General features: G+C 41.4%; 1 protein-coding gene across 1 annotated transcript; it reads left to right on the top strand.

Moving 5' to 3' along the window:
• The first annotated feature begins 2,249 nt into the window (after positions 1–2,249).
• Positions 2,250–3,085, top strand: LOC132516132 (small ribosomal subunit protein eS6-like). Its single transcript, XM_060142542.1, has one exon. It carries the CDS (start codon positions 2,285–2,287, stop codon positions 3,032–3,034), a length of 750 nt encoding a protein of 249 aa, XP_059998525.1. The 5' UTR covers positions 2,250–2,284; the 3' UTR covers positions 3,035–3,085.
• Positions 3,086–20,493: the final 17,408 nt, after the last annotated feature.

The raw sequence follows: 20,493 nt of genomic DNA, 5'->3' as shown, positions 1-20,493 counted from the left end.
CCCATTGTTCACATTCTTAAGGATTCCTGTGTAGTAATTAATGGTCTTGTTTTCTGGTTTAGTCAATAGGCTCAAATAGACTTGATATTCAGGATCCTGGGACTGGGATTCTATTACTCCAGCTCAGTGTCAAATGCCTTAGGCTCCTTTCTGCCCTTGCTGTCACCCCTACTTGTTTGGGGCAGTCAATCAGTCCACAGCTTCCCAATAACAAGTTACTCCATAACTCCTAGAGGGAAAGGAATACTGATCCTCGGTCATATTTGTAATAATTTCTCAAGCGTAAAACTTTGCCTCAAGACTTTGGGGCTAGTCCAGGACCCACCTCAGGAGCCTCCACACCAGCCACACTAGGGTTCTTACAGCTACTATCCACTATCAATCCCAGTCAACAGCACAATCACCTCAGGAACGACCACCTCAGCCCAGCAGACAATGCATCCTAGATGGCGACCTCGGCACAACCAATAATCAATCCCAGGCTCAACACTGGTACTCCAAGGTATCCTGCTAATACAATTTCATGCTGAAACCTGCCAAATAAAGATTCTGCTCCCTGATCCTCTCTCTTGTCCCAAATCTAATCGTGGCTCTTCCACACACCCGTATCCCCTATAACTTCCCAACTTCCTTTTCTTTCTTGCTTTCTGACTGGCTCCTCAAATTTCAATCTATGCAATGCAGTCCTACCTAGATTAATCCTGTTCCCAACCTGACGGCCACCTCACCAGGCCTTTTATGAACTGCTTGATAAAGATCACATCCACCCAAATTATGTAAGTCTCTACAACTCCATATCCTCTCCTGTGCAATGTAAGGACACCCTGCAAGAAGCTAATGATTACTGCGAGGCCCTGTCCTGCCTAGACATACCCAAGGCCTGATGAATGGCACTATACAGGGACCTACCTTTGCCTTAACCCACTGCATCAAGGAACTCCCACTAGATTATTTAGATTTTGCTTGACCCACTCTTTTCCCTCTTTATGGAGTTGCTTCTTGGTGGAAGCTAGCACCCTGAAAATTAGCTGACCTACTGCACTGGTGCCCTATAATGTATCTCTCCCCTGAGATACTTAACACCTGAATTGGGATCCCAATCTCCACTATCCCTACACAAAAGCATAAAACTCTACTCCCTACCATGCTTAACAGTTGACACCTGGCTACAATAACTACTCCTATGACCACCCGCACATCATTTCCCACCATGACCCCTACAACTACATATCAGCTCTGATTTCCTCTCATCCAACCACCATCATTTCACTCTTCACTATTCCCTTGTCATCAGCTCCACTTCCTACTTTCCTGGACCTGATGAACAATATCTAGGTAACAGTATCAGAGCATGTCACCTGGAGCTAAACCTCCATCAATGTGAGGCCTGCTTTCAGGCACCTGAGCCTAGACAACCACTATACAACTAATTCCTGCCCTTTTATAGACCTGTAATATTCATCTTAGCTGCTCGTCATCCTCTCCAGTCATGCTCCAGCTCAGAACTCCCTCAGCCTCATCAGGTGCTTCTGTATTAACCTTCCCTCCATGGACTCCTTACCTTTCTCTGCCTCCTTGACCAATCAGGATTACATACAGCTGTGTCTCCCCAACCCCCTGTTGGGATTATTTGGTCCTCACATGTCTGCTTTGATACTAATTCGCCCACCAGAATCTCCACCCTGTAAGACCCCTGGGCTACTAGCTCTCCTGTGGCACTATTCCTCCTCCATGGGGTCCTATACTCTACTTCTCCACCCCACCCCTTCCCAGCTAGGTGACTTGGCCTGTGTCCTACACACATACAGTACCCAGGTCACTCTATTTCCAACTAGAGAATTCACTTCTCTCATGGAGCCTTTCCTCAAAGGGGCCACCTTTTAGCTATTATATTGGACCTCATCCCAATCTTTGGTGCAACAGGCATAAATTTAGGTATTTTCAATTTTGTAACACAGTCACAACTCAGAGAGGACACACAAATGCCACAACTCCTGGAAGACCACATATATCAAACAGCCCCAGCCCTAGATGCCATTAATGAGGGACAAAGCTCTCTGGTTGCTATGCTAGTTGGTAATAGATTGGCATTAGACTACCTACTGGCATCTCAAGGAGAGCGTGCCTTGAAGGGACGCTCCTATTTCATGTGGGTCAATAACATAGGAAAGAGCTACAGAAGAGTTCAACAAATAAAACAGCAAACCAAAATAGTCAATATTATTACTAAAATACTCAAAGAGCTCTTTTTCGTGGTGCCTCGGAGGCGGTCGGCAGCTTCAGAATGAAGCTGAACATCTCTTTCCTGGCCACTGGCTGCCAGAAACTCATTGAAGTGGACGATGAACGAAAACTTCGAACCTTTTATGAGAAGCGTATGGCCACAGAAGTTGCTGCTGACGCTCTGGGTGAAGAATGGAAGGGTTATGTGGTCCGAATCAGTGGTGGGAACGACAAACAGGGTTTCCCCATGAAGCAGGGTGTCTTGACCCATGGCCGAGTCCGCCTGCTACTGAAAAAGGGGCATTCCTGTTACAGACCAAGGAGGACTGGAGAAAGAAAGCGCAAATCTGTACGGGGCTGCATTGTGGATGCCAATCTGAGCGTTCTCAATTTGGTCATTGTAAAAAAAGGGGAGAAGGATATTCCTGGACTCACTGATACTACTGTGCCTCGTCGCCTGGGGCCCAAAAGAGCTAGCAGAATCCGCAAACTTTTCAATCTCTCTAAAGAAGATGATGTCCGCCAGTATGTTGTGAGAAAGCCCCTAAACAAAGAAGGTAAGAAACCTAGGACCAAAGCACCCAAGATTCAGCGTCTTGTTACTCCACGTGTTCTGCAACACAAACGTCGGCGAATTGCTCTGAAGAAACAGCGTACTAAGAAAAATAAGGAAGAGGCTGCAGAATATGCTAAACTTTTGGCCAAGAGAATGAAGGAGGCCAAAGAAAAACGCCAGGAACAGATTGCCAAGAGACGGAGGCTGTCCTCTCTGAGAGCTTCTACTTCTAAGTCTGAGTCCAGTCAAAAATGAGATGTTTTTAGAGTAACAAATAAATAAGATCAGACATCAAAAAAAAAAAAATACTCAAAGAGATTCCCTGGACTCCACTGATTTCTTCTCCTGGCTATCTCCTTTTGCTGACTCCCCACTATCTTTCAAGGAGCTATCATAACAATTGCTGGCCTTATTATTTTGTGTTGGCTTTGTAAACTTAGTCTCTGCCAAGTACATGTTTATTTACAGGAAAACTAGGAGGTTGCTGTATTAACCCAAATATCTCAGATGAATTACAAAGAACATAGGAAAGAAACTTGGTCCCCCAATCGACATTTGATTTAGTGCCAGTAAACTCTAAGTCTCATCTCCTGTCCAGTAAGGTTCGCATTGTTCCACTCCCATCCCTAAAGCTTATGTGTGCTCTTACTGCCTCTTTCAAACTTCATGGCAGTCAGTGGGCTCGCCTCCCACTGGCAGGACTTTCCTCTCTATAAAATGCTCATGCGCTCTACTTAATGCACTGTGGTGTCCTAAATCGGAAGGAAATCCCAAAGGGAAGGGATATATGTATAAGTATGGCTGATTCATTTTGCTGTGCAGTAGAAGCTAACTCAACATTGTAAAGCAACTACACTCCAATAAAAATTAATTTTAAAAAATGCTCATGCACTCTCTACACTCTCACTTCCGGATCTTTTCCCCCAGACCCATCCCCCTTGCTGCTCACCTTAGGGCTTTCCTATCTGTGTGAGTCATAACCCTTTCTTTCTCTGATCATACTCTTAAGGGATCTGACATCTGAAGCTGACCTTGGGAGGGGAGGCTCCCCCACTTTATGATAGAGTTGCTATGACATATATTATTACAATTATTTTGCTGATGAGCAAACTGAGGAACTTTGAAGTCATTCTACATGATTAGACCCTACCCAAGAGTTAACACTAATATGATCATGTCGTCGAAGCCAAATTGTTTACCATAAAATTGAACCTACAAATCTTTTTAAAAAAATGTATTTTATTGAAGTGTAGTTGATTTACAATGTTGTGTTAGTTTCTGCTGTACAGCAAAGTGATTCACTTACACATACATATATTTTCACATTCTTTTCCGTTATGGTTTATTATAGGATATTGAATATAGTTCCCTGTGCTATACACTATGACCTTGTTGTTTAACCATTCTATATATAATAGTTTGCATCTGCTAATCCAAAGCTCCCAATCAATCACTCCCCCACTCCCCCTCAAGCCTACAAATCTTTTGGTGTGTGGTAAGATGGCAGCCAGAGATTTCTCTACCTGGAAATGATATCTTATATTTGTGACAAAAATTAAGAGGGAAGCTTCTAAGCCACCTAAAAGTGGGGTGGGTAGGGCTGGGGCTCCTATGCTAGGAAGGAGAGGGCCTCCCAGGAAGTCATTCCTGTTCCTGCTCACTGTGTGGCCAGATTCTTGTGATCAATTTGTGTGACCATGTACCTCATGGGAGAAAATGCTTCAGCTTTCTTAATCCCCACCAGTGATTTCTTGGGTGATCACAGTAAAACCACAGGCTCAGAAAACAAGCCATAATGATATCCTGGAATATATGGGTTACCAGACTTAGCAGAAGAACCATAGTGCTTAATCTCTGCTGATGCAAAATTCCCTAAAACGCATTAATCTGCTTTTCTTCCAAGAGAAAGTCAGTATGCTGAACATGATTGATAGTCTCTCTGTACAAAGAAACCATGGTACAGTTTTCTGCTTCAACTGTGATCTTAGAGGAGCCTAAGATGATAAATGGGGTGTATATGGGCCAGTATATACCATGTAATAGTAAAATAAGAATGAATCTCCTGTCTTAAGTATGTGCCAGGTAATTTATACACATTATCTCATAATCCTTACATCATGTGTGTCAGGTAGTCACTATCGCCATCCCCATTTTAAAGAAAAGGAAAGGGGCATATTTCAAGGTAATTTAGCTAGCAAAAGACAGAGCTAGTTTTCAAGTCCATGTCACTCTCTGTATCTAAAATCATAACCACTGTCTCTCCTTCTTAAGATAGGAAAAATGATGCTCTCCCAGCCCCCTACCCCTGGCAAAAGGTGTCCACATCCTAACCTTTAGAACCTGTGAATATGTTACCTTACAATGCAAAAGGGGTTTTGCAGATGTGGTCAAGGAAAGACTCTTGGGCTGGGGAGATTATTTTTAGGACTATCTGAATGTACCTAATGTAATCACAAGGGTCTTTATAGGAGGGAGGGAGAGGATCAGAGTCAGAGAAGATGCGACTATGGAAGCAGTAGTTGGAGAGATAAGGCCATGAGCCAAGGAATTAGGGCAGCCTCTAGAGGCTGGAAGAGTCAAAGAATTGATTCTCCCCTAGAGCCTCCAGAAGAAACACAGCCCTGCTGACACCTTGATCTTAGCCCTGTAGACCCATTTCAAACTTCTGACCTCCAGAACTGTAAATAATAAATTTGTGTTGTTTTAAGCTCTTAGATTTCTGGTTATTTGTTACAGCAGCAACAGGAGACTAATACAAAGTCCCATTGTACTTTAACTATACTCTCTGATACCACTATTTACCTTGTATTATATAAATACATATATATTCCCTATCAAAATAGTTCCTCTATATCTAACAAATCTTCAGTTTTTACAACCAAGGTTACTCTACCCAGCAAGGATCTCATTCATATTTCATGGAGAAATTAAAACCTTTACAGACAAGCAAAAGCTGAGAGAGTTCAGCACCACCAAACCAGCTTTACAACAAATGCTAAAGGAACTTCTCTAGGCAAGAAACACAAGAGAAGGGAAAGACCTACAATAACAAACCCAAAACAATTAAGAAAATGGGAATAGGAACATACATATTGATAATTACCTTAAATGTAAATGGATTAAATGCTCCCACCAAAAGACACAGATTGGCTGAATGGATACAAAAATAAGACCCATATATATGCTGTCTACAAGAGACCCACTTCAGACCTAGAGACACATACAGACTGAAAGTAAGGGGATGGAAAAAGATATTCCATGCAAATAGAAACCAAAAGAGCTGGAGTAGCAATTCTCGTATCAGACAAAATAGACTTTAAAATAAAGACTATTAGAAGAGAAAAAGAAGGACACTACATAATGATCAAGGGATCGATCCAAGAAGAAGATATAACAATTGTAAACACTTATGCACCCAACATAGGACCACCACAATACATAAGGCAAATATTAACAGCCATAAAAGGGGAAATCAACAGTAATACATTCATAGTAGGGGACTTTAACACCCCACTTTCACCAATGGACAGATCATCCAAAATGAAAATAAATAAGGACACACAAGCTTTAAATGATACATTAAACAAGATGGACTTCATTGATATTTATAGGACATCCCATCCAAAAACAACAGAAGACACATTTTTCTCAAGTGCTCATGGAACATTCTCCAGGATAGATCATACCTTGGGTCACAAATCAAGCCTTGGTAAATTTAAGAAAATTGAAACTGTATCAAGTATCTTTTCTGACCACAAGGCTATGAGACTAGATATCAATTACAGGAAAAGTTCTGTAAAAAATACAAACACATGGAGGCTAAACAATACACTACTTAATAACGAAGTGATCACTGAATAAATAAAAGAGGAAATCAAAAAATACCTAGAAACAAATGACAATGGAGACACGATGACCCAAAACCTATGGGATGCAGCAGAAGCAGTTCTAAGAGGGAAGTTTAGAGCAATATAATCCTACCTTAAGAAAGAGGAAACATGTCGAATAAACAACCTAAACTTGCACCTCAAGCAATTAGAGAGAGAAGAACAAAAAATCCCCAAAGTTAGCAGAAGGAAAGAAATAAAGATCAGATCAGAAATAAATGAAAAAGAAATGAAAGAAACGATAGCAAAGCTCAATAAAACTAAAAGCTGGTTCTTTGAGAAGATAAACAAAGTTGATAAACCATTAGCCAGACTCATCAAGAAAAAAAGGGAGAAGACTCAAATCAATAAAATTAGAAATGAAAAAGGAGAAGTAACAACTGATACTGCAGAAATACAAAAGATCATGAGAGATTACTACAAGCAACTCTATGCCAATAAAATTGACAACCTGGAAGAAATGGACAAATTCTTATAAATGCACAACCTACAAAGACCGAATCAGGAAGAAAGAGAAAATATGAACAGACCAATCTCAAGCACTGAAACTGAACTGTGATTTAAAATCTTCCAACAAACAAAAGCCCAGGACTAGATGGCTTCAGAAGCGAATTCTATCAAACATTTAGAGAAGAGCTAACACCTATCCTTCTCAAGCTCTTCCAAAATATAGCAGAGGGAGGAACACTTGCAAACTCATTCTACAAGGCCACCATCACCCTGATACCAAAACCAGACAAGGATGTCACAAAGAAACAAAACTACAGGCCAATATCACTGATGAGAATAGATGCAAAAATCCTCAACAAAATACTAGCAAACAGAATCCAGCAGCACATTAAAAGGATCATACACCATGATCAAGTGGGGTTTATTCCAGGAATGCAAGGATTCTTCAATATACACAAATCAATCAACGTGATACACAATATTAACAAATTGAAGGAGAAAAACCATATGATCATCTCAATAGATGAAGAGAAAGCTTTTGACAAAATTCAACACCCATTTAGGATAAAAACCCTGCAGAAAGTAGGCAGAGAGGGAACTTTCCTCGACATAATAAAGGCCATATATGACAAACCCACAGCCAACATCGTCCTCAATGCTGAAAAACTGAAAGCATTTCCACTAAGATCAGGAACAAGACAAGGTTGCCCACTCTCACCACTATTATTCAACATAGTTTTGGATGTTTTAGCCACAGAAATCAGAGAAGAAAAGGAAATAAAAGGAATCTAAATCAGAAAAGAAGAAGTAAAACTGTCACTGTTTGCAGATGACATGATACTATACATAGAGAATCCTAAAGATACTACCAGAAAACTACTAGAGCTAATCAATGAATTTGGTAAAGTAGCAGGATACAAAATTATGCCCAGAAATCTCTGGCATTCCTATACACTAATGATGAAAAATCTGAAAGTGAAATCAAGAAAACACTCCTATTTACCATTGCAACAAAAATAATAAAATATCTAGAAATAAACCTATTTAAGGGGACAAAAGACCTGTATGCAGAAAATTATAAGACACTGATGAAAGAAATTAAAGATGATACAAATAGATGGAGAGATATACCATGTTCTTGGATTGGAAGAATCAACATTGTGAAAATGACTCTACTACCCAAAGCAATCTACAGATTCAATGCAAACCCTATGAAACTACCAGTGGCATTTTTCACAGAACTAGAACAAAAAATTTCACAATTTGTATGGAAACACAAAAGACCCCAAATAGCCAAAGCAATCTTGAGAACGAAAAACGGAGCTGGGGGAATCAGGCTCCCTGACTTCAGACTATACTACAAGGACATACTGTAATCCAAGACAGTATGGTATTGGCACAAAAACAGAAATATAGATCAATGGAACAGGATAGAAAGCCCAGAGATAAACCCACCCACATATGGTCACCTTACCTTTGATAAAGGAGGCAGGAATGTACAGTGGAGAAAGGACAGCCTCTTCAATAAGTGGTGCTGGGGAAACTGGACAGGTACATGTAAAAGTATGAGATTAGAACACTCCCAAACACCATACACAAAAATAAGTTCAAAATGGATTAAAGATCTAAATGTAAGGCCAGAAACTATCAAATTCTTAGAGGGAAACAGAGGCAGAACACTCTATGACATAAATCACAGCAAGATCCTTTTTGACCCACCTCCTAGAGAAATGGAAATAAAAACAAAAATAAACAAATGGGACCTAATGAAACCTCAAACTTTTGCATAGCAAAGGAAACCATAAACAAGACCAAAAGACAACCCTCAGAATGGGAGAAAATATTTGCAAATGAAGCAACTGACAAAGGATTAACCTACAAAATTTACAAGCAGCTCATGCAGCTCAATAACAAAAAAACAAACAAACAAATTCTAAAGTGGGCAGAAGACCTAAATAGACATTTCTCCAAAGAAGATATACAGAGTGCCAACAAACACATGAAAGAATGCTCAACATCATTAATCATTAGAGAAATGCAAATCAAAACTACAATGAGATATCATCTCACACTGGTCAGAATGGCCATCATGAAAAAATCTAGAAACAATAAATGCTGGAGAGAGTGTGAAGAAAAGGGAACACTCTTGCACTGCTGGTGGGAATGTGAATTGGTACAGCCATTATGGAGAACAGTATGGAGGTTCCTTAAAAAACTACAAATAGAACTACCATATGACCCAGCAATCCCACTACTGGGCATATACCCTGAGAAAACCATAATTCAAAAAGATTCATGTACCAAAATGTTCATTGCAGCACTATTTACAATAGCCAGAAGATGGAAACAACCTAAGTGTCCATCATTGGATGAATGGATAAAGAAGATGTGGCACATATATACAATGGAATATTACTCAGCCATAAAAAGAAATGAAATTGAGTTATTTGTAGTGAGGTGGATGGACCTAGAGTCTGTCATACAGAGTGAAGTACGTCAGAAAGAGAAAGACAAATACTGTATGCTAACACATATATATGGAATCTAAGAAAAAAATATTATGAAGAATCTAGGGGTAAGACAGGGATAAAGACACAGACGTACTAGAGAATGGACTTGAGGATATGGGGAGGGGGAAGGGTAAGCTGTGACAAAGTGAGAGAGTGGCATGGACATATATACACTACCAAACGTAAAATAGATAGCTAGTGGGAAGCAGCCGCATAGCACAGGGAGATCAGCTCAGTGCTTTGTGACCACCTAGAGGGGTGGGATAGGGAGGGTGGGAGGGAAGGAGACCCAAGAGGGAAGAGATATGGGAACATATGTATATGTATAACTGATTCACTTTGTTATAAAGCAGAAACTAACACACCATTGTAAAGCAATTATACTCCAATAAAGATGTAAAAAAAAAATCTTAAGTTTTTTCAGTGCCTATATTATACTAGGCACTTTAAAAATAAAGACATTTAATTTTCCTAACAACCTGTGGTAGTGATAGCTTTCTATACAAAATGTGTTTTCCTGCCATAGTGCAGAGTTGTTTCTAGAAATTGGTTGTCCAACCAGAGACTACATTTCCTATAATATTTCATATATCTAGGTATGGCCACATGACTAGTTTTTGCCAGTGAAATCTGAGCAGAGGTGATGTGGTTAGGAAGCATGTACACCTTCCTCATTCTTCCTTTCCCTGCTACAGAGAACTGGAAAACTGTGTGTTAATAGGGGAACCATAAAGTAGAAGCAGCCTTGGTCCCCTTTCACCATTGCAATCTTTTAAGAGGAGCAAACATCTAGTGTGTAATCCACTGAGAATTGGGGATTTATCTTTTCTATCAGTTAGTGTTCCTTAAACCATACTGCACCCCTATTAAGTATACATAATTAACTTCATGCTTAATGGCAGTGAAATTAGGGCTCAGAATGATGAAGTAATTTGACCAAGGTAACTAATTTGAAAGTGGCAGAGGAAGAATTCTGACTCCAAAGACCATGGTATTTCCACAACGCTACAAAGTGTCATATATAAAAGTGTTGTTCAATTGTCCGTTGAACAAATCCGTTTTTAAAAAAAGTCTCTGAATCACAGATTTTAGGTCTAGAGGAACTTTAGAGATTATCTTCCTTAAATCTCTTACAGTATTTCAAAGATGAGAAAAAGGGGGCCTAAAGATGCAAGTGACTGGCCCATGTGAGGGACCAGAACCCAAGCTTCCTTTTCTTCACCCAAATGGTCCTGTATGTCCACTTGCTTTTTAGTTAGAAATGGTTTTCAAACATTTTTATATAACATCACCCATGATCACTGAAGGTAGAGTTTTCTCTTTAGGATTAAAAAATATATATATATATATATATATATATATATATTCTTTTTTAAAAAAAAATCTCTAAAGCTATTGCACAGCATGATATATATTTTTAGAATGCATATATAATACTTTGTTTATATATGTGTATATATACATACACACACACACACCTTGTTGTAATTTTAGTCTCTTATTCTATTGGGACTAAGTTATCTTCATGCTATAAAAATAAAAGTGGCAGAGCACTGAACAGATGGAGAGTTAAAAGAATGAGTTGAGGATTCCACATCTTGGCAGTCTGAAAATATGTTCTACTATAGTAAACATATTTTTAGCAAACAAATAATGGCAACCCACATGTTGATCTCTCACTAGAACTCTCTAATTTGGCTTATTTGTTCTCTAAGTATAGCTGAACTTCTTTGCAATAAATGATGACTTCCCCCACTTTTCAAGCCTGGGAATGAATTTAAGAATGCCAGAGAACAGGGTAAAATTGTAAAACTAACAATAATGATTTTACACTGGGTGAAATTTTTCTCATGAGATCAAAACATGGGTACAAGATGGACCATTTTGATTTCTGCTACTGAAATGATTTTTAAATTTAACATGGAAATTCTAATATGGAGTGACTTCTCCAAAAAGCCATAATTTCTTTAATAATGACAGCTCTAGGAAAGGGAGGTCTGAAAACCTAAATATACAATATGTCATGAGATAACAGCAGACCCACTGTATTTGTGGTCCTCCATGATAAATTTTGATTTCAACTCAGTGTCTTAGCATCAAGGAATCTCAGTGCTGGAACAGAACTGAGCATAGAACTATTCCATAGTTCTAGGGCATAGAACAAAGGGTCTCCCCAACTTCTATTAACTGAAAATTACCTTAAAGCTATATCTGCACACTAAATATGCTATTCGTTTCTTAGTAGCTTTTCTGTAATTAAACTTTCAAACTAAAAGTCAATTTAAAAAAATTATTAGCTTTCTTGAGGTGTAACCTACATAAAATTCACTCATGTAAATTCAATAATTTTTAGTGAATTTACTGAGCTGTACAACCATAACCATGATGAAATTTTAGAACACTTCCATAATCTGTAAAGGATCCCTCCTGCCCACTCTCACTCCTGGCTCCCATTCTCAGCCCTAAACAAACAATAGTCTACTTTCTGTCTCTTACAGATTTGCCTTTTCAGAACATGATATATAAATGGAATTCCACAATACGTGGTCTTCTGTGTCTGGCTTCTTATGTTCCCTTGGAAGTCAGTCAGTCTGTCCAACTAAAACTTTGGCGCTGGTCACTCCTGGGACTCCCCAAGGGAGCTGAAAGGGCAAGCCACAGGTGACACCTCAGCACAACTTGATTCTTGACTGTGATCAGCTTGCCACACTGCATCAGATCTTTCTGCATAGTGCAGAGAAAGAAACAACAGATCTTGATCCTTCCCCATGTTCATTTATAGAAGCCTTGTTATGACCTTACTTCTTTTACGAAGTCAAATTCGACCATGTCCTCAGCACTCCACCAGGGCCATGGCCATTGCAGAGGGGCTGATCCCCAGTGCTTTAACACCATACGGTCAGTAAGAGGGACTGACTGAATGCATGAAGGGCAGGGACTCAATGAAAGTTTATGACCTGCACTTACTGGGGACTCCTCCTTCAGGAGGAGTAATTGCAGTTATGGATTGGGAACTGAGTTCAATACATTACCCACACCTCTTACATATGTTAGGCGCACCCAGAGCTGGTTAGTATAGTTGGGGTGTCCCTGGCCATCCAAAGGCATCACAGAGTTGATAATGGTCAATGTGAGGTGGCTGACCACTACTTGTCCCTGTAAGAAGCTGGGACACACTGGCTGCTCAGGGTCACATAACTAGTTAACGTGCCAGAATCCCCTTCCTTATCAGAATTAACTAGATGAATTGCTCCATCAACTTAGAATGTTCAGTGAGGAGCCATCAATCTTGTCTGTCTGGGCTGGCCAAGGATCCCCCTGTTGAATCAAATTAAGTCACAGGTGCCACTGCTGTGGGTACCCTTCTTCAGTTCCCTTAAGTTTAAGCTTTGCAACCATACTGCCCCTAGAACTCAAAGACTGGTTTACCAGAAGCTGCCCTAAGTGTCGTGGGAATTACATTGTCACATAGCCTAATTTGCATTGCTTTATCTCTACCTGGATCAAGGATGAAAGTTAAACATTCTTGATAAATAATTCTGTTTCTTCTGTCTGTACATGAATTTCATCTCTAGCAGTGCAATACAAGTATCCCCCAGCTGTCCCTCGAACCATGACTTCGGTTCTGAAGACCAACAAAACAGAACTCTGGAAACTGTGCCACAATGAACACTGGGGTGCATAGAAGCAACCTAAATGTCCATTGACAGATGAATGGATAAACAAGATGTAGTACCTATATATAATAGAATGTTACTCAGCCATTAAAAAGTGAAATAATGCCATTTGCAGCCACGTGGATGGACATGGCGATTATCATACTAAGTGAGACAGAGAAAGAAAAATATCATATGATATCGCTTATATATGGAATCTTAAAAAAAGAATGATACAAATGAACTTATTTACAAAACAGAAACAGACTCAGTCTTAGAACAAACTTATGGTTACCAGGGGGGAAGGGCAGGGGGATAGATTGGGAGTTTGGGATTGACATGTACACACTACTATATTTATAATAGATAATCAACAAGGACCTACTGTAAAAAAAAAAAAAAAGAAAAGAAAAGAAAAAACACACACACAGAGGGACGTCCCTGGTGGTCCAGTGGTTAAGACTCTGTGCTTCAAATGCAGGGGAAGCAGGATTCGATTCCTAATCGGGGAACTAGAATCCCACATGGTGTAGTGCTGTGGCCAAAAAAAACCCAAAAAAACCAAACAAACAAAACCCCACATAGAACTGTAGTCCTATTTCCTTATTCATGGCTGCGGTCTCCAAGGGGCTTGGAATGGCTTTGAATACTTTGCTTTTTTTAAAAAACAATAAACACTCTGGGCCTGTGGGACACTCAGCTGAGCACATCAAGGGTGTTCCAAGAGGCAAAGGGCAGGGACAAGCAGCATGATGTTTTTGAGGTTCATCCATGTTGTAGCATGTATCAGTACTTCATTTTCATTGTATGTATGTACCCCAGTTGGATTATCCATTCACCAACAGGCATTTTGCTTATTCCTTCACTATCTGATGGGCATCAGGATTGTTTCCTCATTTTGGCTATTATGAATAAAGCTGCTATGAACATTCACGTGCAAGTCTGTATGTTTCATTTTTCTTGGATCTATACCTGGAAGTGGAATTGCTGGGTCATATGGTAAATTTGTGTTTAACCTTTTAAAAAACTGCCAAACATTTTTCCAGAGTGGTTGTACCATTTAAAATTCCCACCATCAACATATGCCAGTTTCTCCACATATTCCCCAGCATTTGGTGTTATCACCTTTTTAAATTTAGCAATTTTGGTAGGAGTGTGTGATATCTCATTATGGCTTCAATTTGTATTTCCCCAATGGTTAATGATGCCGAACATCTTTTCATGTGATTATTTGCCATCTGTAGATCTTCTGTGATAAATGTCTGTTCGTGTCTTTTGCCTATTTTCTAATTGGAATTTTTTACATGTTGAGCTTTCAATTACTTTCTTCCAGCCTGTATCTTCATCTTTTTAATAGAGTTGTTCTTCATCTTTTTAATAGAGTTGTTCACAAAGCAAAAATTTTTAATTTTCATTTTCATGGTGATGAAAATATTTTAATTGTTCCTGTTATAGATCATGCATTTACTGTCAAGCCTAAGAACTCCTCACCTGGTCCTAGGTTCCAAAGATTTTCTCCTATGTTTCTTTCTGAAAGTTTTGTAGTTTTGTATTTCCCATTCAAGTCCGTGAATCATTTTGCATTAATTTTTGCATAAGGTGTGGGGTTTAGGTTCTTTTTTTTGCCTGTAGATGTATGTTAATCAGCTCAGGTTGCCATAACAAAATATCATAGACTGGGAGGCTTCAACAACAGAAATTTCTTTTCTCACGGTTCTGGAGGCTGGAAGCATGAGATCAGGATTGGGTTCTTGGTGAAGGCCCTCTCTCCCTGGCTTGCGGAGAGCTCCTTTCTTGCTGTGTTCTCACATAGAGGAGGGAGTGGGGAGAGAGGAAGAGACCCTAGATCTCTCCCTCTTCCTCTTCTAATATGGATTAGGACCCTATCCTTATGATTTTATTTAACTTTAAATACCTCCTAAAAGCCCTATCTTCCAAATAGTCACCTTGGGGTTAGAGCTTCAACATATGAATTTGTGGGAGAGTGGGACGGACACTATTCATTCACAACATCCTATCACTCCAGCACCATTTGTTGAAAAGGCTATTCTTGAATTGCCTGTGCACCTTTGTCAAAAATCAGTTGGGCGTATGTTACAGGTCAATTTCTGTGCTCTCTGTTCTGCCCCCTTGATCTGTGTGCCTCTCTGGGCCAATACAATACTGCCTTGATTACTGTAACTATGCATTAAGCCTTAACATTGAAAAGTCTTTATTCTTTACTCCTACTTTATTCCTCTTTTTGGCCATTCTAGCACATTTCCTTTTCCATATAAATTCTGGAATAAGCTTGTCTATGTCTACCAAACCATGCTAGGGTTTTTATAGAAATTGCACTAAGTCTATAGATCAATATAGACTGGCTAAATACATACACAGGTCTAGAGAGAACATGGAACGGTGTGCAGAAGCAGTGCCAAAGGGGCAGGTGGCCTAGGATGGGTTAGTGTGCATTTATCAGTGGCAATTCTGCTTTTGGCTGAAGGCAATTAGAGCTCTGTCCCCACCCTTGTTTCTAGATCCTACTGTGGGTTCCTGCCAGAGTCCCCGACAAACCAATCACAAGGTTAGACAACTACCATTGACCTTAGGCTGCCAAGTTTCATGAAAGCAACACACAGAGAACAAGCCTGGGGAAATGGACCCTCTCTATTATTAGCAATGATTTAGACCTAGTCCCTCTGTGGAACCCTTGGTCCCAGTGAACAGAGCTGGGAAAATGTTCAGGACTCTTCACCCCTTTAGCTTTAAGTCTAGGCTAGGAACTGCCTCAGAGACAGAGGAAGCCTCCCTTTTCCTGAGCCCCTCTATTGGTGCCCTTGTGGCATCTACTTGACCTTCCCAGGGCACCAATACCCCTTCCTTAGCCCCACAGGAGAAGAGAGTTGCAAAGCCAAATCTAGAAGGCAAAAAGGGAAAAGTCAGAGACACCATGGCATTTGGATTCCAGCATTGTTTTTTGTTTTGTTTTTTAATCGTTTTTCTTATCACCCTGGAAGCTCTGCCCCAGCCCTGTGGCTCTATGTTCCAGGGCCCTGATCCCAATCAGTGCTCCAGTGTTCCATGGAGGTGCAGCTGGGGCCATGGGGGAAGGGTAGCCTCAGTCTCTCCCTAGAGGCTGCCTTTCCCCAGGCTCTTCCTAACTGCACAGCTAAATCTGTTTGCCTGTATTGGTGGAGAAATTGAGTTTCATAAATCATCATGCAGTTCACGTGGGCGCTAACATCAGATAAACTGCCTGACAGCCTAGCTGTAACAAATCATTGCTTGTTGCTATGCTGCTCTTTAGAGCTCAGAAAGAAAGGTTCCATGGTGCAATAACAACCCGTTATGTGTCCCAGGGGCAGCCAGAGCCGTGGCTTTCGCCTTTCAGTGCCTCTGCTCGTGTTGCTGCCTTCGTTTCAGAGAGACCCCTCTATCCATCACCAAACCCAGCTCAGCCGCCTTCTGTGGAGTCTCCCTGCCCTCCTCCACTGCTCCCGCAGCAAAAGCGTCTGAATCATCCCCCTCCCGTTGCCCTAACAGTCCTCTTCTATTATTGTTCTTCTAGCATGATTGGTTTTGTTCCTTATTAGATAGTAAGCTGTGGGCAGTGGGGAGCCAGGGAATGTTTCTGAGCCAGGCAGAAACCTAACCAGATTTGTGCTCCAATCAGATGACTGCTGGTAATGGAGCATGAGATAGTTGGGAGAAAAATCCGAGGCTGAGTCACCGGGGAGGTAGTTCTGACAATGTGAGGGATGATGGGGGTGGATCCAGCGTGGGGGGCAGTCAGAAGAGAGAACATTGACTTTAATTCCAATGTGTTGGTACGTTTTACCTGAAACATGTGATTTAGATCTCTCAATCAGCAAAACACGGCAGGGACTGCTGCAGATAGATTACGTGAGATCAGGCATGTGCCACACCTTGTCCGAAGCCTGGCACTTGATCGGTAGCTGCTGCCCGCCTCCTCCCATTGCAGCGGTCACTTCTGGGCTGTCATCTTTGGGGGGTGGGATGGGGTGAAGTGTGATGTGGAAGCAAACCAGAGCAGAGGACTCATCAGTTACAGGTGAAAAAGACTGACCTAAATGGAGGCAGATAGATGGATGGCCTACCCGCTCTTGCAGCTCAGTGGTGTAATATATCTACTCATCCAAGATTTGAGTTTCAAACATGAACAAGGGTCCGAGTGTCTACACTAAAGAAGGCTGTTAAAATTCACAGAGCAGAGAAGCTCTTTAAGACACAAGATTCATGACGGTCTTTTCACAAGGAAGCAGAAGATTTATTACAAGCACAGGTTCTAATGTACGGTGTGCCCGATGCCCGTCGCCGCCTCCTTAGGACAGGGAAGAGGAGAGACGCCAAGGGCGTTCATCTGGGTGCTCCCCATAAGCACCTCCCGTGTCCTTTGTTCATGGCTGCTTGAAGACAGGAGAGGCTGGCATAAAGTCACACTGACCACCAGCCACTTGTTTATGCTCTCAGAATCTTTGCCTTTTTTTTTTTTTTTTTTTGCAGTACGCGGGCCTCTCACTGTTGTGGCCTCTCCCGTTGCAGAGCACGGGCTCCGGACGCGCAGGCTCAGCGGCCATGGCTCACGGGCCCAGCCGCTCTGCGGCATGTGGGATCTTCCCAGACTGGGGCACGAACCCGTGTCCCCTGCATCGGCAGGCAGACAATCAACCACTGAGCCACCAGGGAAGTCCAGAATCTTTGCTTTTTAACATCTATAGGTTGGAAGTAACCACACTTTTTCTTGTCTACCCCACAGGGTTTTGTTAAGATTGAGGCAAGGGAAAGGGAGCTATGACCTGGTGTCACGTCTCTACCCTAAGCCCACACGTCGGCTACAGAGTTCTTTTAGAAACACTAACCTGAGTCTGTGGCTTAAGCCTTAAAACAGCCTCCTACTGCCCTTACAAAAGTCCACAGTCTTTAGCAGGTCGCAGGATGCTCTGGCCCTACTTACTTGCCACCTTCAGCTTGTACCATGCCCTCCTCTGCTCTTGGTACTCAGCTGCACTGGCCTTCTTTTCACTTTCCTTAAAGATACCACACTCTTCCCAAAGTTCTAGTCCTTTGAACATACCGTCCCCCTGCCTGGAAAATTGTTGCTGCTCATCTTCACTTGGTTAACTCTCATCCTTCTTTTAGGATTCATATTAAATGAACTTCAGTCATTCAAATCACAAAAACACTCCTACATATGAACCTTCAATATACAAACTTTCAAAGATACGGACTCGCGTTCCATCAGCGTCAGGCATGAGTGAAATTGCAGCTTGCCCTCCGTCTCCTATCGCTGACGATCCTTCACCTCTACCATCTCCCACCCCCCCTCTCTCCTCCAGTCAGTAACTCTTCTTGCCTGTTCACTCGATGCCAGCCCCTGTATGCCAGCTCTTGTACTGTACTACTGTACTTACTGTACTGTAAGATAAAAGCAAACACAAAAAATAAAACATTTTAATGTATTATTTCTGTGAAAAGTATTATAAGCTTATTATAGTACAGTACTATATAGCTGATTGTGTTAGTTGGGTACCTAGGCTAACTCTGTTGGACTTATGAACAAATTGGACTTATGAGCACTCTCTTAGAATGGAACTCGTTCGTATGTAGGAGACTTACTGTATTTATTGAGTACCTACTGTGTGCCAGGCCCTGTTTTAGATGATGGGGACAGTAGTGAATAGAAAGGCAGAGCCCTGGGTCCCATGAATCATATTCTAGCACTGGGGAGACAGTAAACAAGCAAGCAATGAATGAACAGGATGATTTTGATGGGTGCTAAAGGACAATGAAGGGATGGGGGAACTCCAGGCTCTCTGGAGGGTGGTGGTTGGGTGGGAGAGGGCCATATACATTGATTGGTTCACCTCTTAGTGACCTGAGCTGTGACACTGGTAAGAAGGATACACGAGAGAGGCAGCAGCAAGTGCAAAGTTCCTGAGGCAGGACAAGCTTTGGAAAGTCAAGGTGGGGGGGCGGGGAGAAGGCTTGTTCCTAGGGCCAGTGACGGAGATTGAAAAGTATACCATAGGTCACAGAGGTAGGTGGGGCAGATCATCTAGGGCATTATGGGTACGGGGCTCAGATTTTAAGTATAAATGGAAGTCACTGGGGCATTTTAAATTATGTTTACATTTTAAAAGATTACCCTGGACGCTATGGAGAATGAGTAGTAGAGATGACAGAGAGAAGGCATGGAAGGAGAACCTCTGGAGAACCCTGCAGGAGGCAAGGTGGACATATGAGTGGTTCAGACAAGGGTAGTATTGGTGGAATCAAATAAAATTGGGGTTTATTTTAGAATAAGAGCCTGTAGATCTTGTTCATGGACTAGATGGTGGGGGTGAAGAAAACAGAAGTGACGATCCAGAGAGTAAGGAGAAATACCCCTGGGGTGAAATGAAGATTTCAGTGTCTGCTACACTAAGTTACCTTCATACAGAAGACTTCCCTGATCTCCAGTCCTGGTTTGAGCCTTTTATTGGTTGCTCCTAGAGCAATGTATAGTTCTCATTGGTAACACTCCTAACTTTTATCGTTTGTATTTGTTCAAAACATTCTTCCACTAGACCTGAGGGGAGGAACCCACCTGTCTTATTTAACCTTGTTTCTCCAATGCTTTGCACAGTGCCTGGTAGTTTATAATGTAATGTATTGATATTAACAACACTTAAAGAGCAGTTTCACTGTGCCAGATACTATTCTGAGTACTTCACATGATTAACTCATTTGATTTTCACAACAATCCCCTGAAACGGATATTATCACATCCATTTGACAGATAGGTAAACTGAGGCACAGAGAGTAAACTTGCCTAGGTCACACAGCTAGCAAATGCCAATAAATGAATAAAGTTATTATAAACAACACAGTATTTATGCTGCATGCCAGCACAGTGAGGTATGCTTGTGTTCCCTCCATCAGTTTGAGGCCAGCGAGACATACAGACCTGTTTACTGGGCCAATCATGGAAAGCAGAGTCAGCAGGGTTTGGACCATCTGGAGGCTAACTGAGGAAGGCTCTATTGTGGAGACAGCATAGTACAGTGGTTGAGAGCACTCACTTCGGGGCCAGGCCAGCTTGGTTTGAAACACACCTCTACAACTTACTGTGTGACACCTTCGCTGAATTACTTACAGCCTCTGTGCCTCAATTCCCCCATCTGTAGACCCTGGCACTATTAATAGTACCTGTCATCACTTGGACCAGA

The sequence above is a fragment of the Lagenorhynchus albirostris genome, chromosome 2 (genome assembly GCF_949774975.1).
Source record: "Lagenorhynchus albirostris chromosome 2, mLagAlb1.1, whole genome shotgun sequence".
NCBI lineage: Eukaryota > Metazoa > Chordata > Mammalia > Artiodactyla > Delphinidae > Lagenorhynchus > Lagenorhynchus albirostris.
The sequence above is the reverse complement of the archived record's forward strand: the minus strand, read 5'-3'. Positions and strand labels throughout refer to the sequence as shown.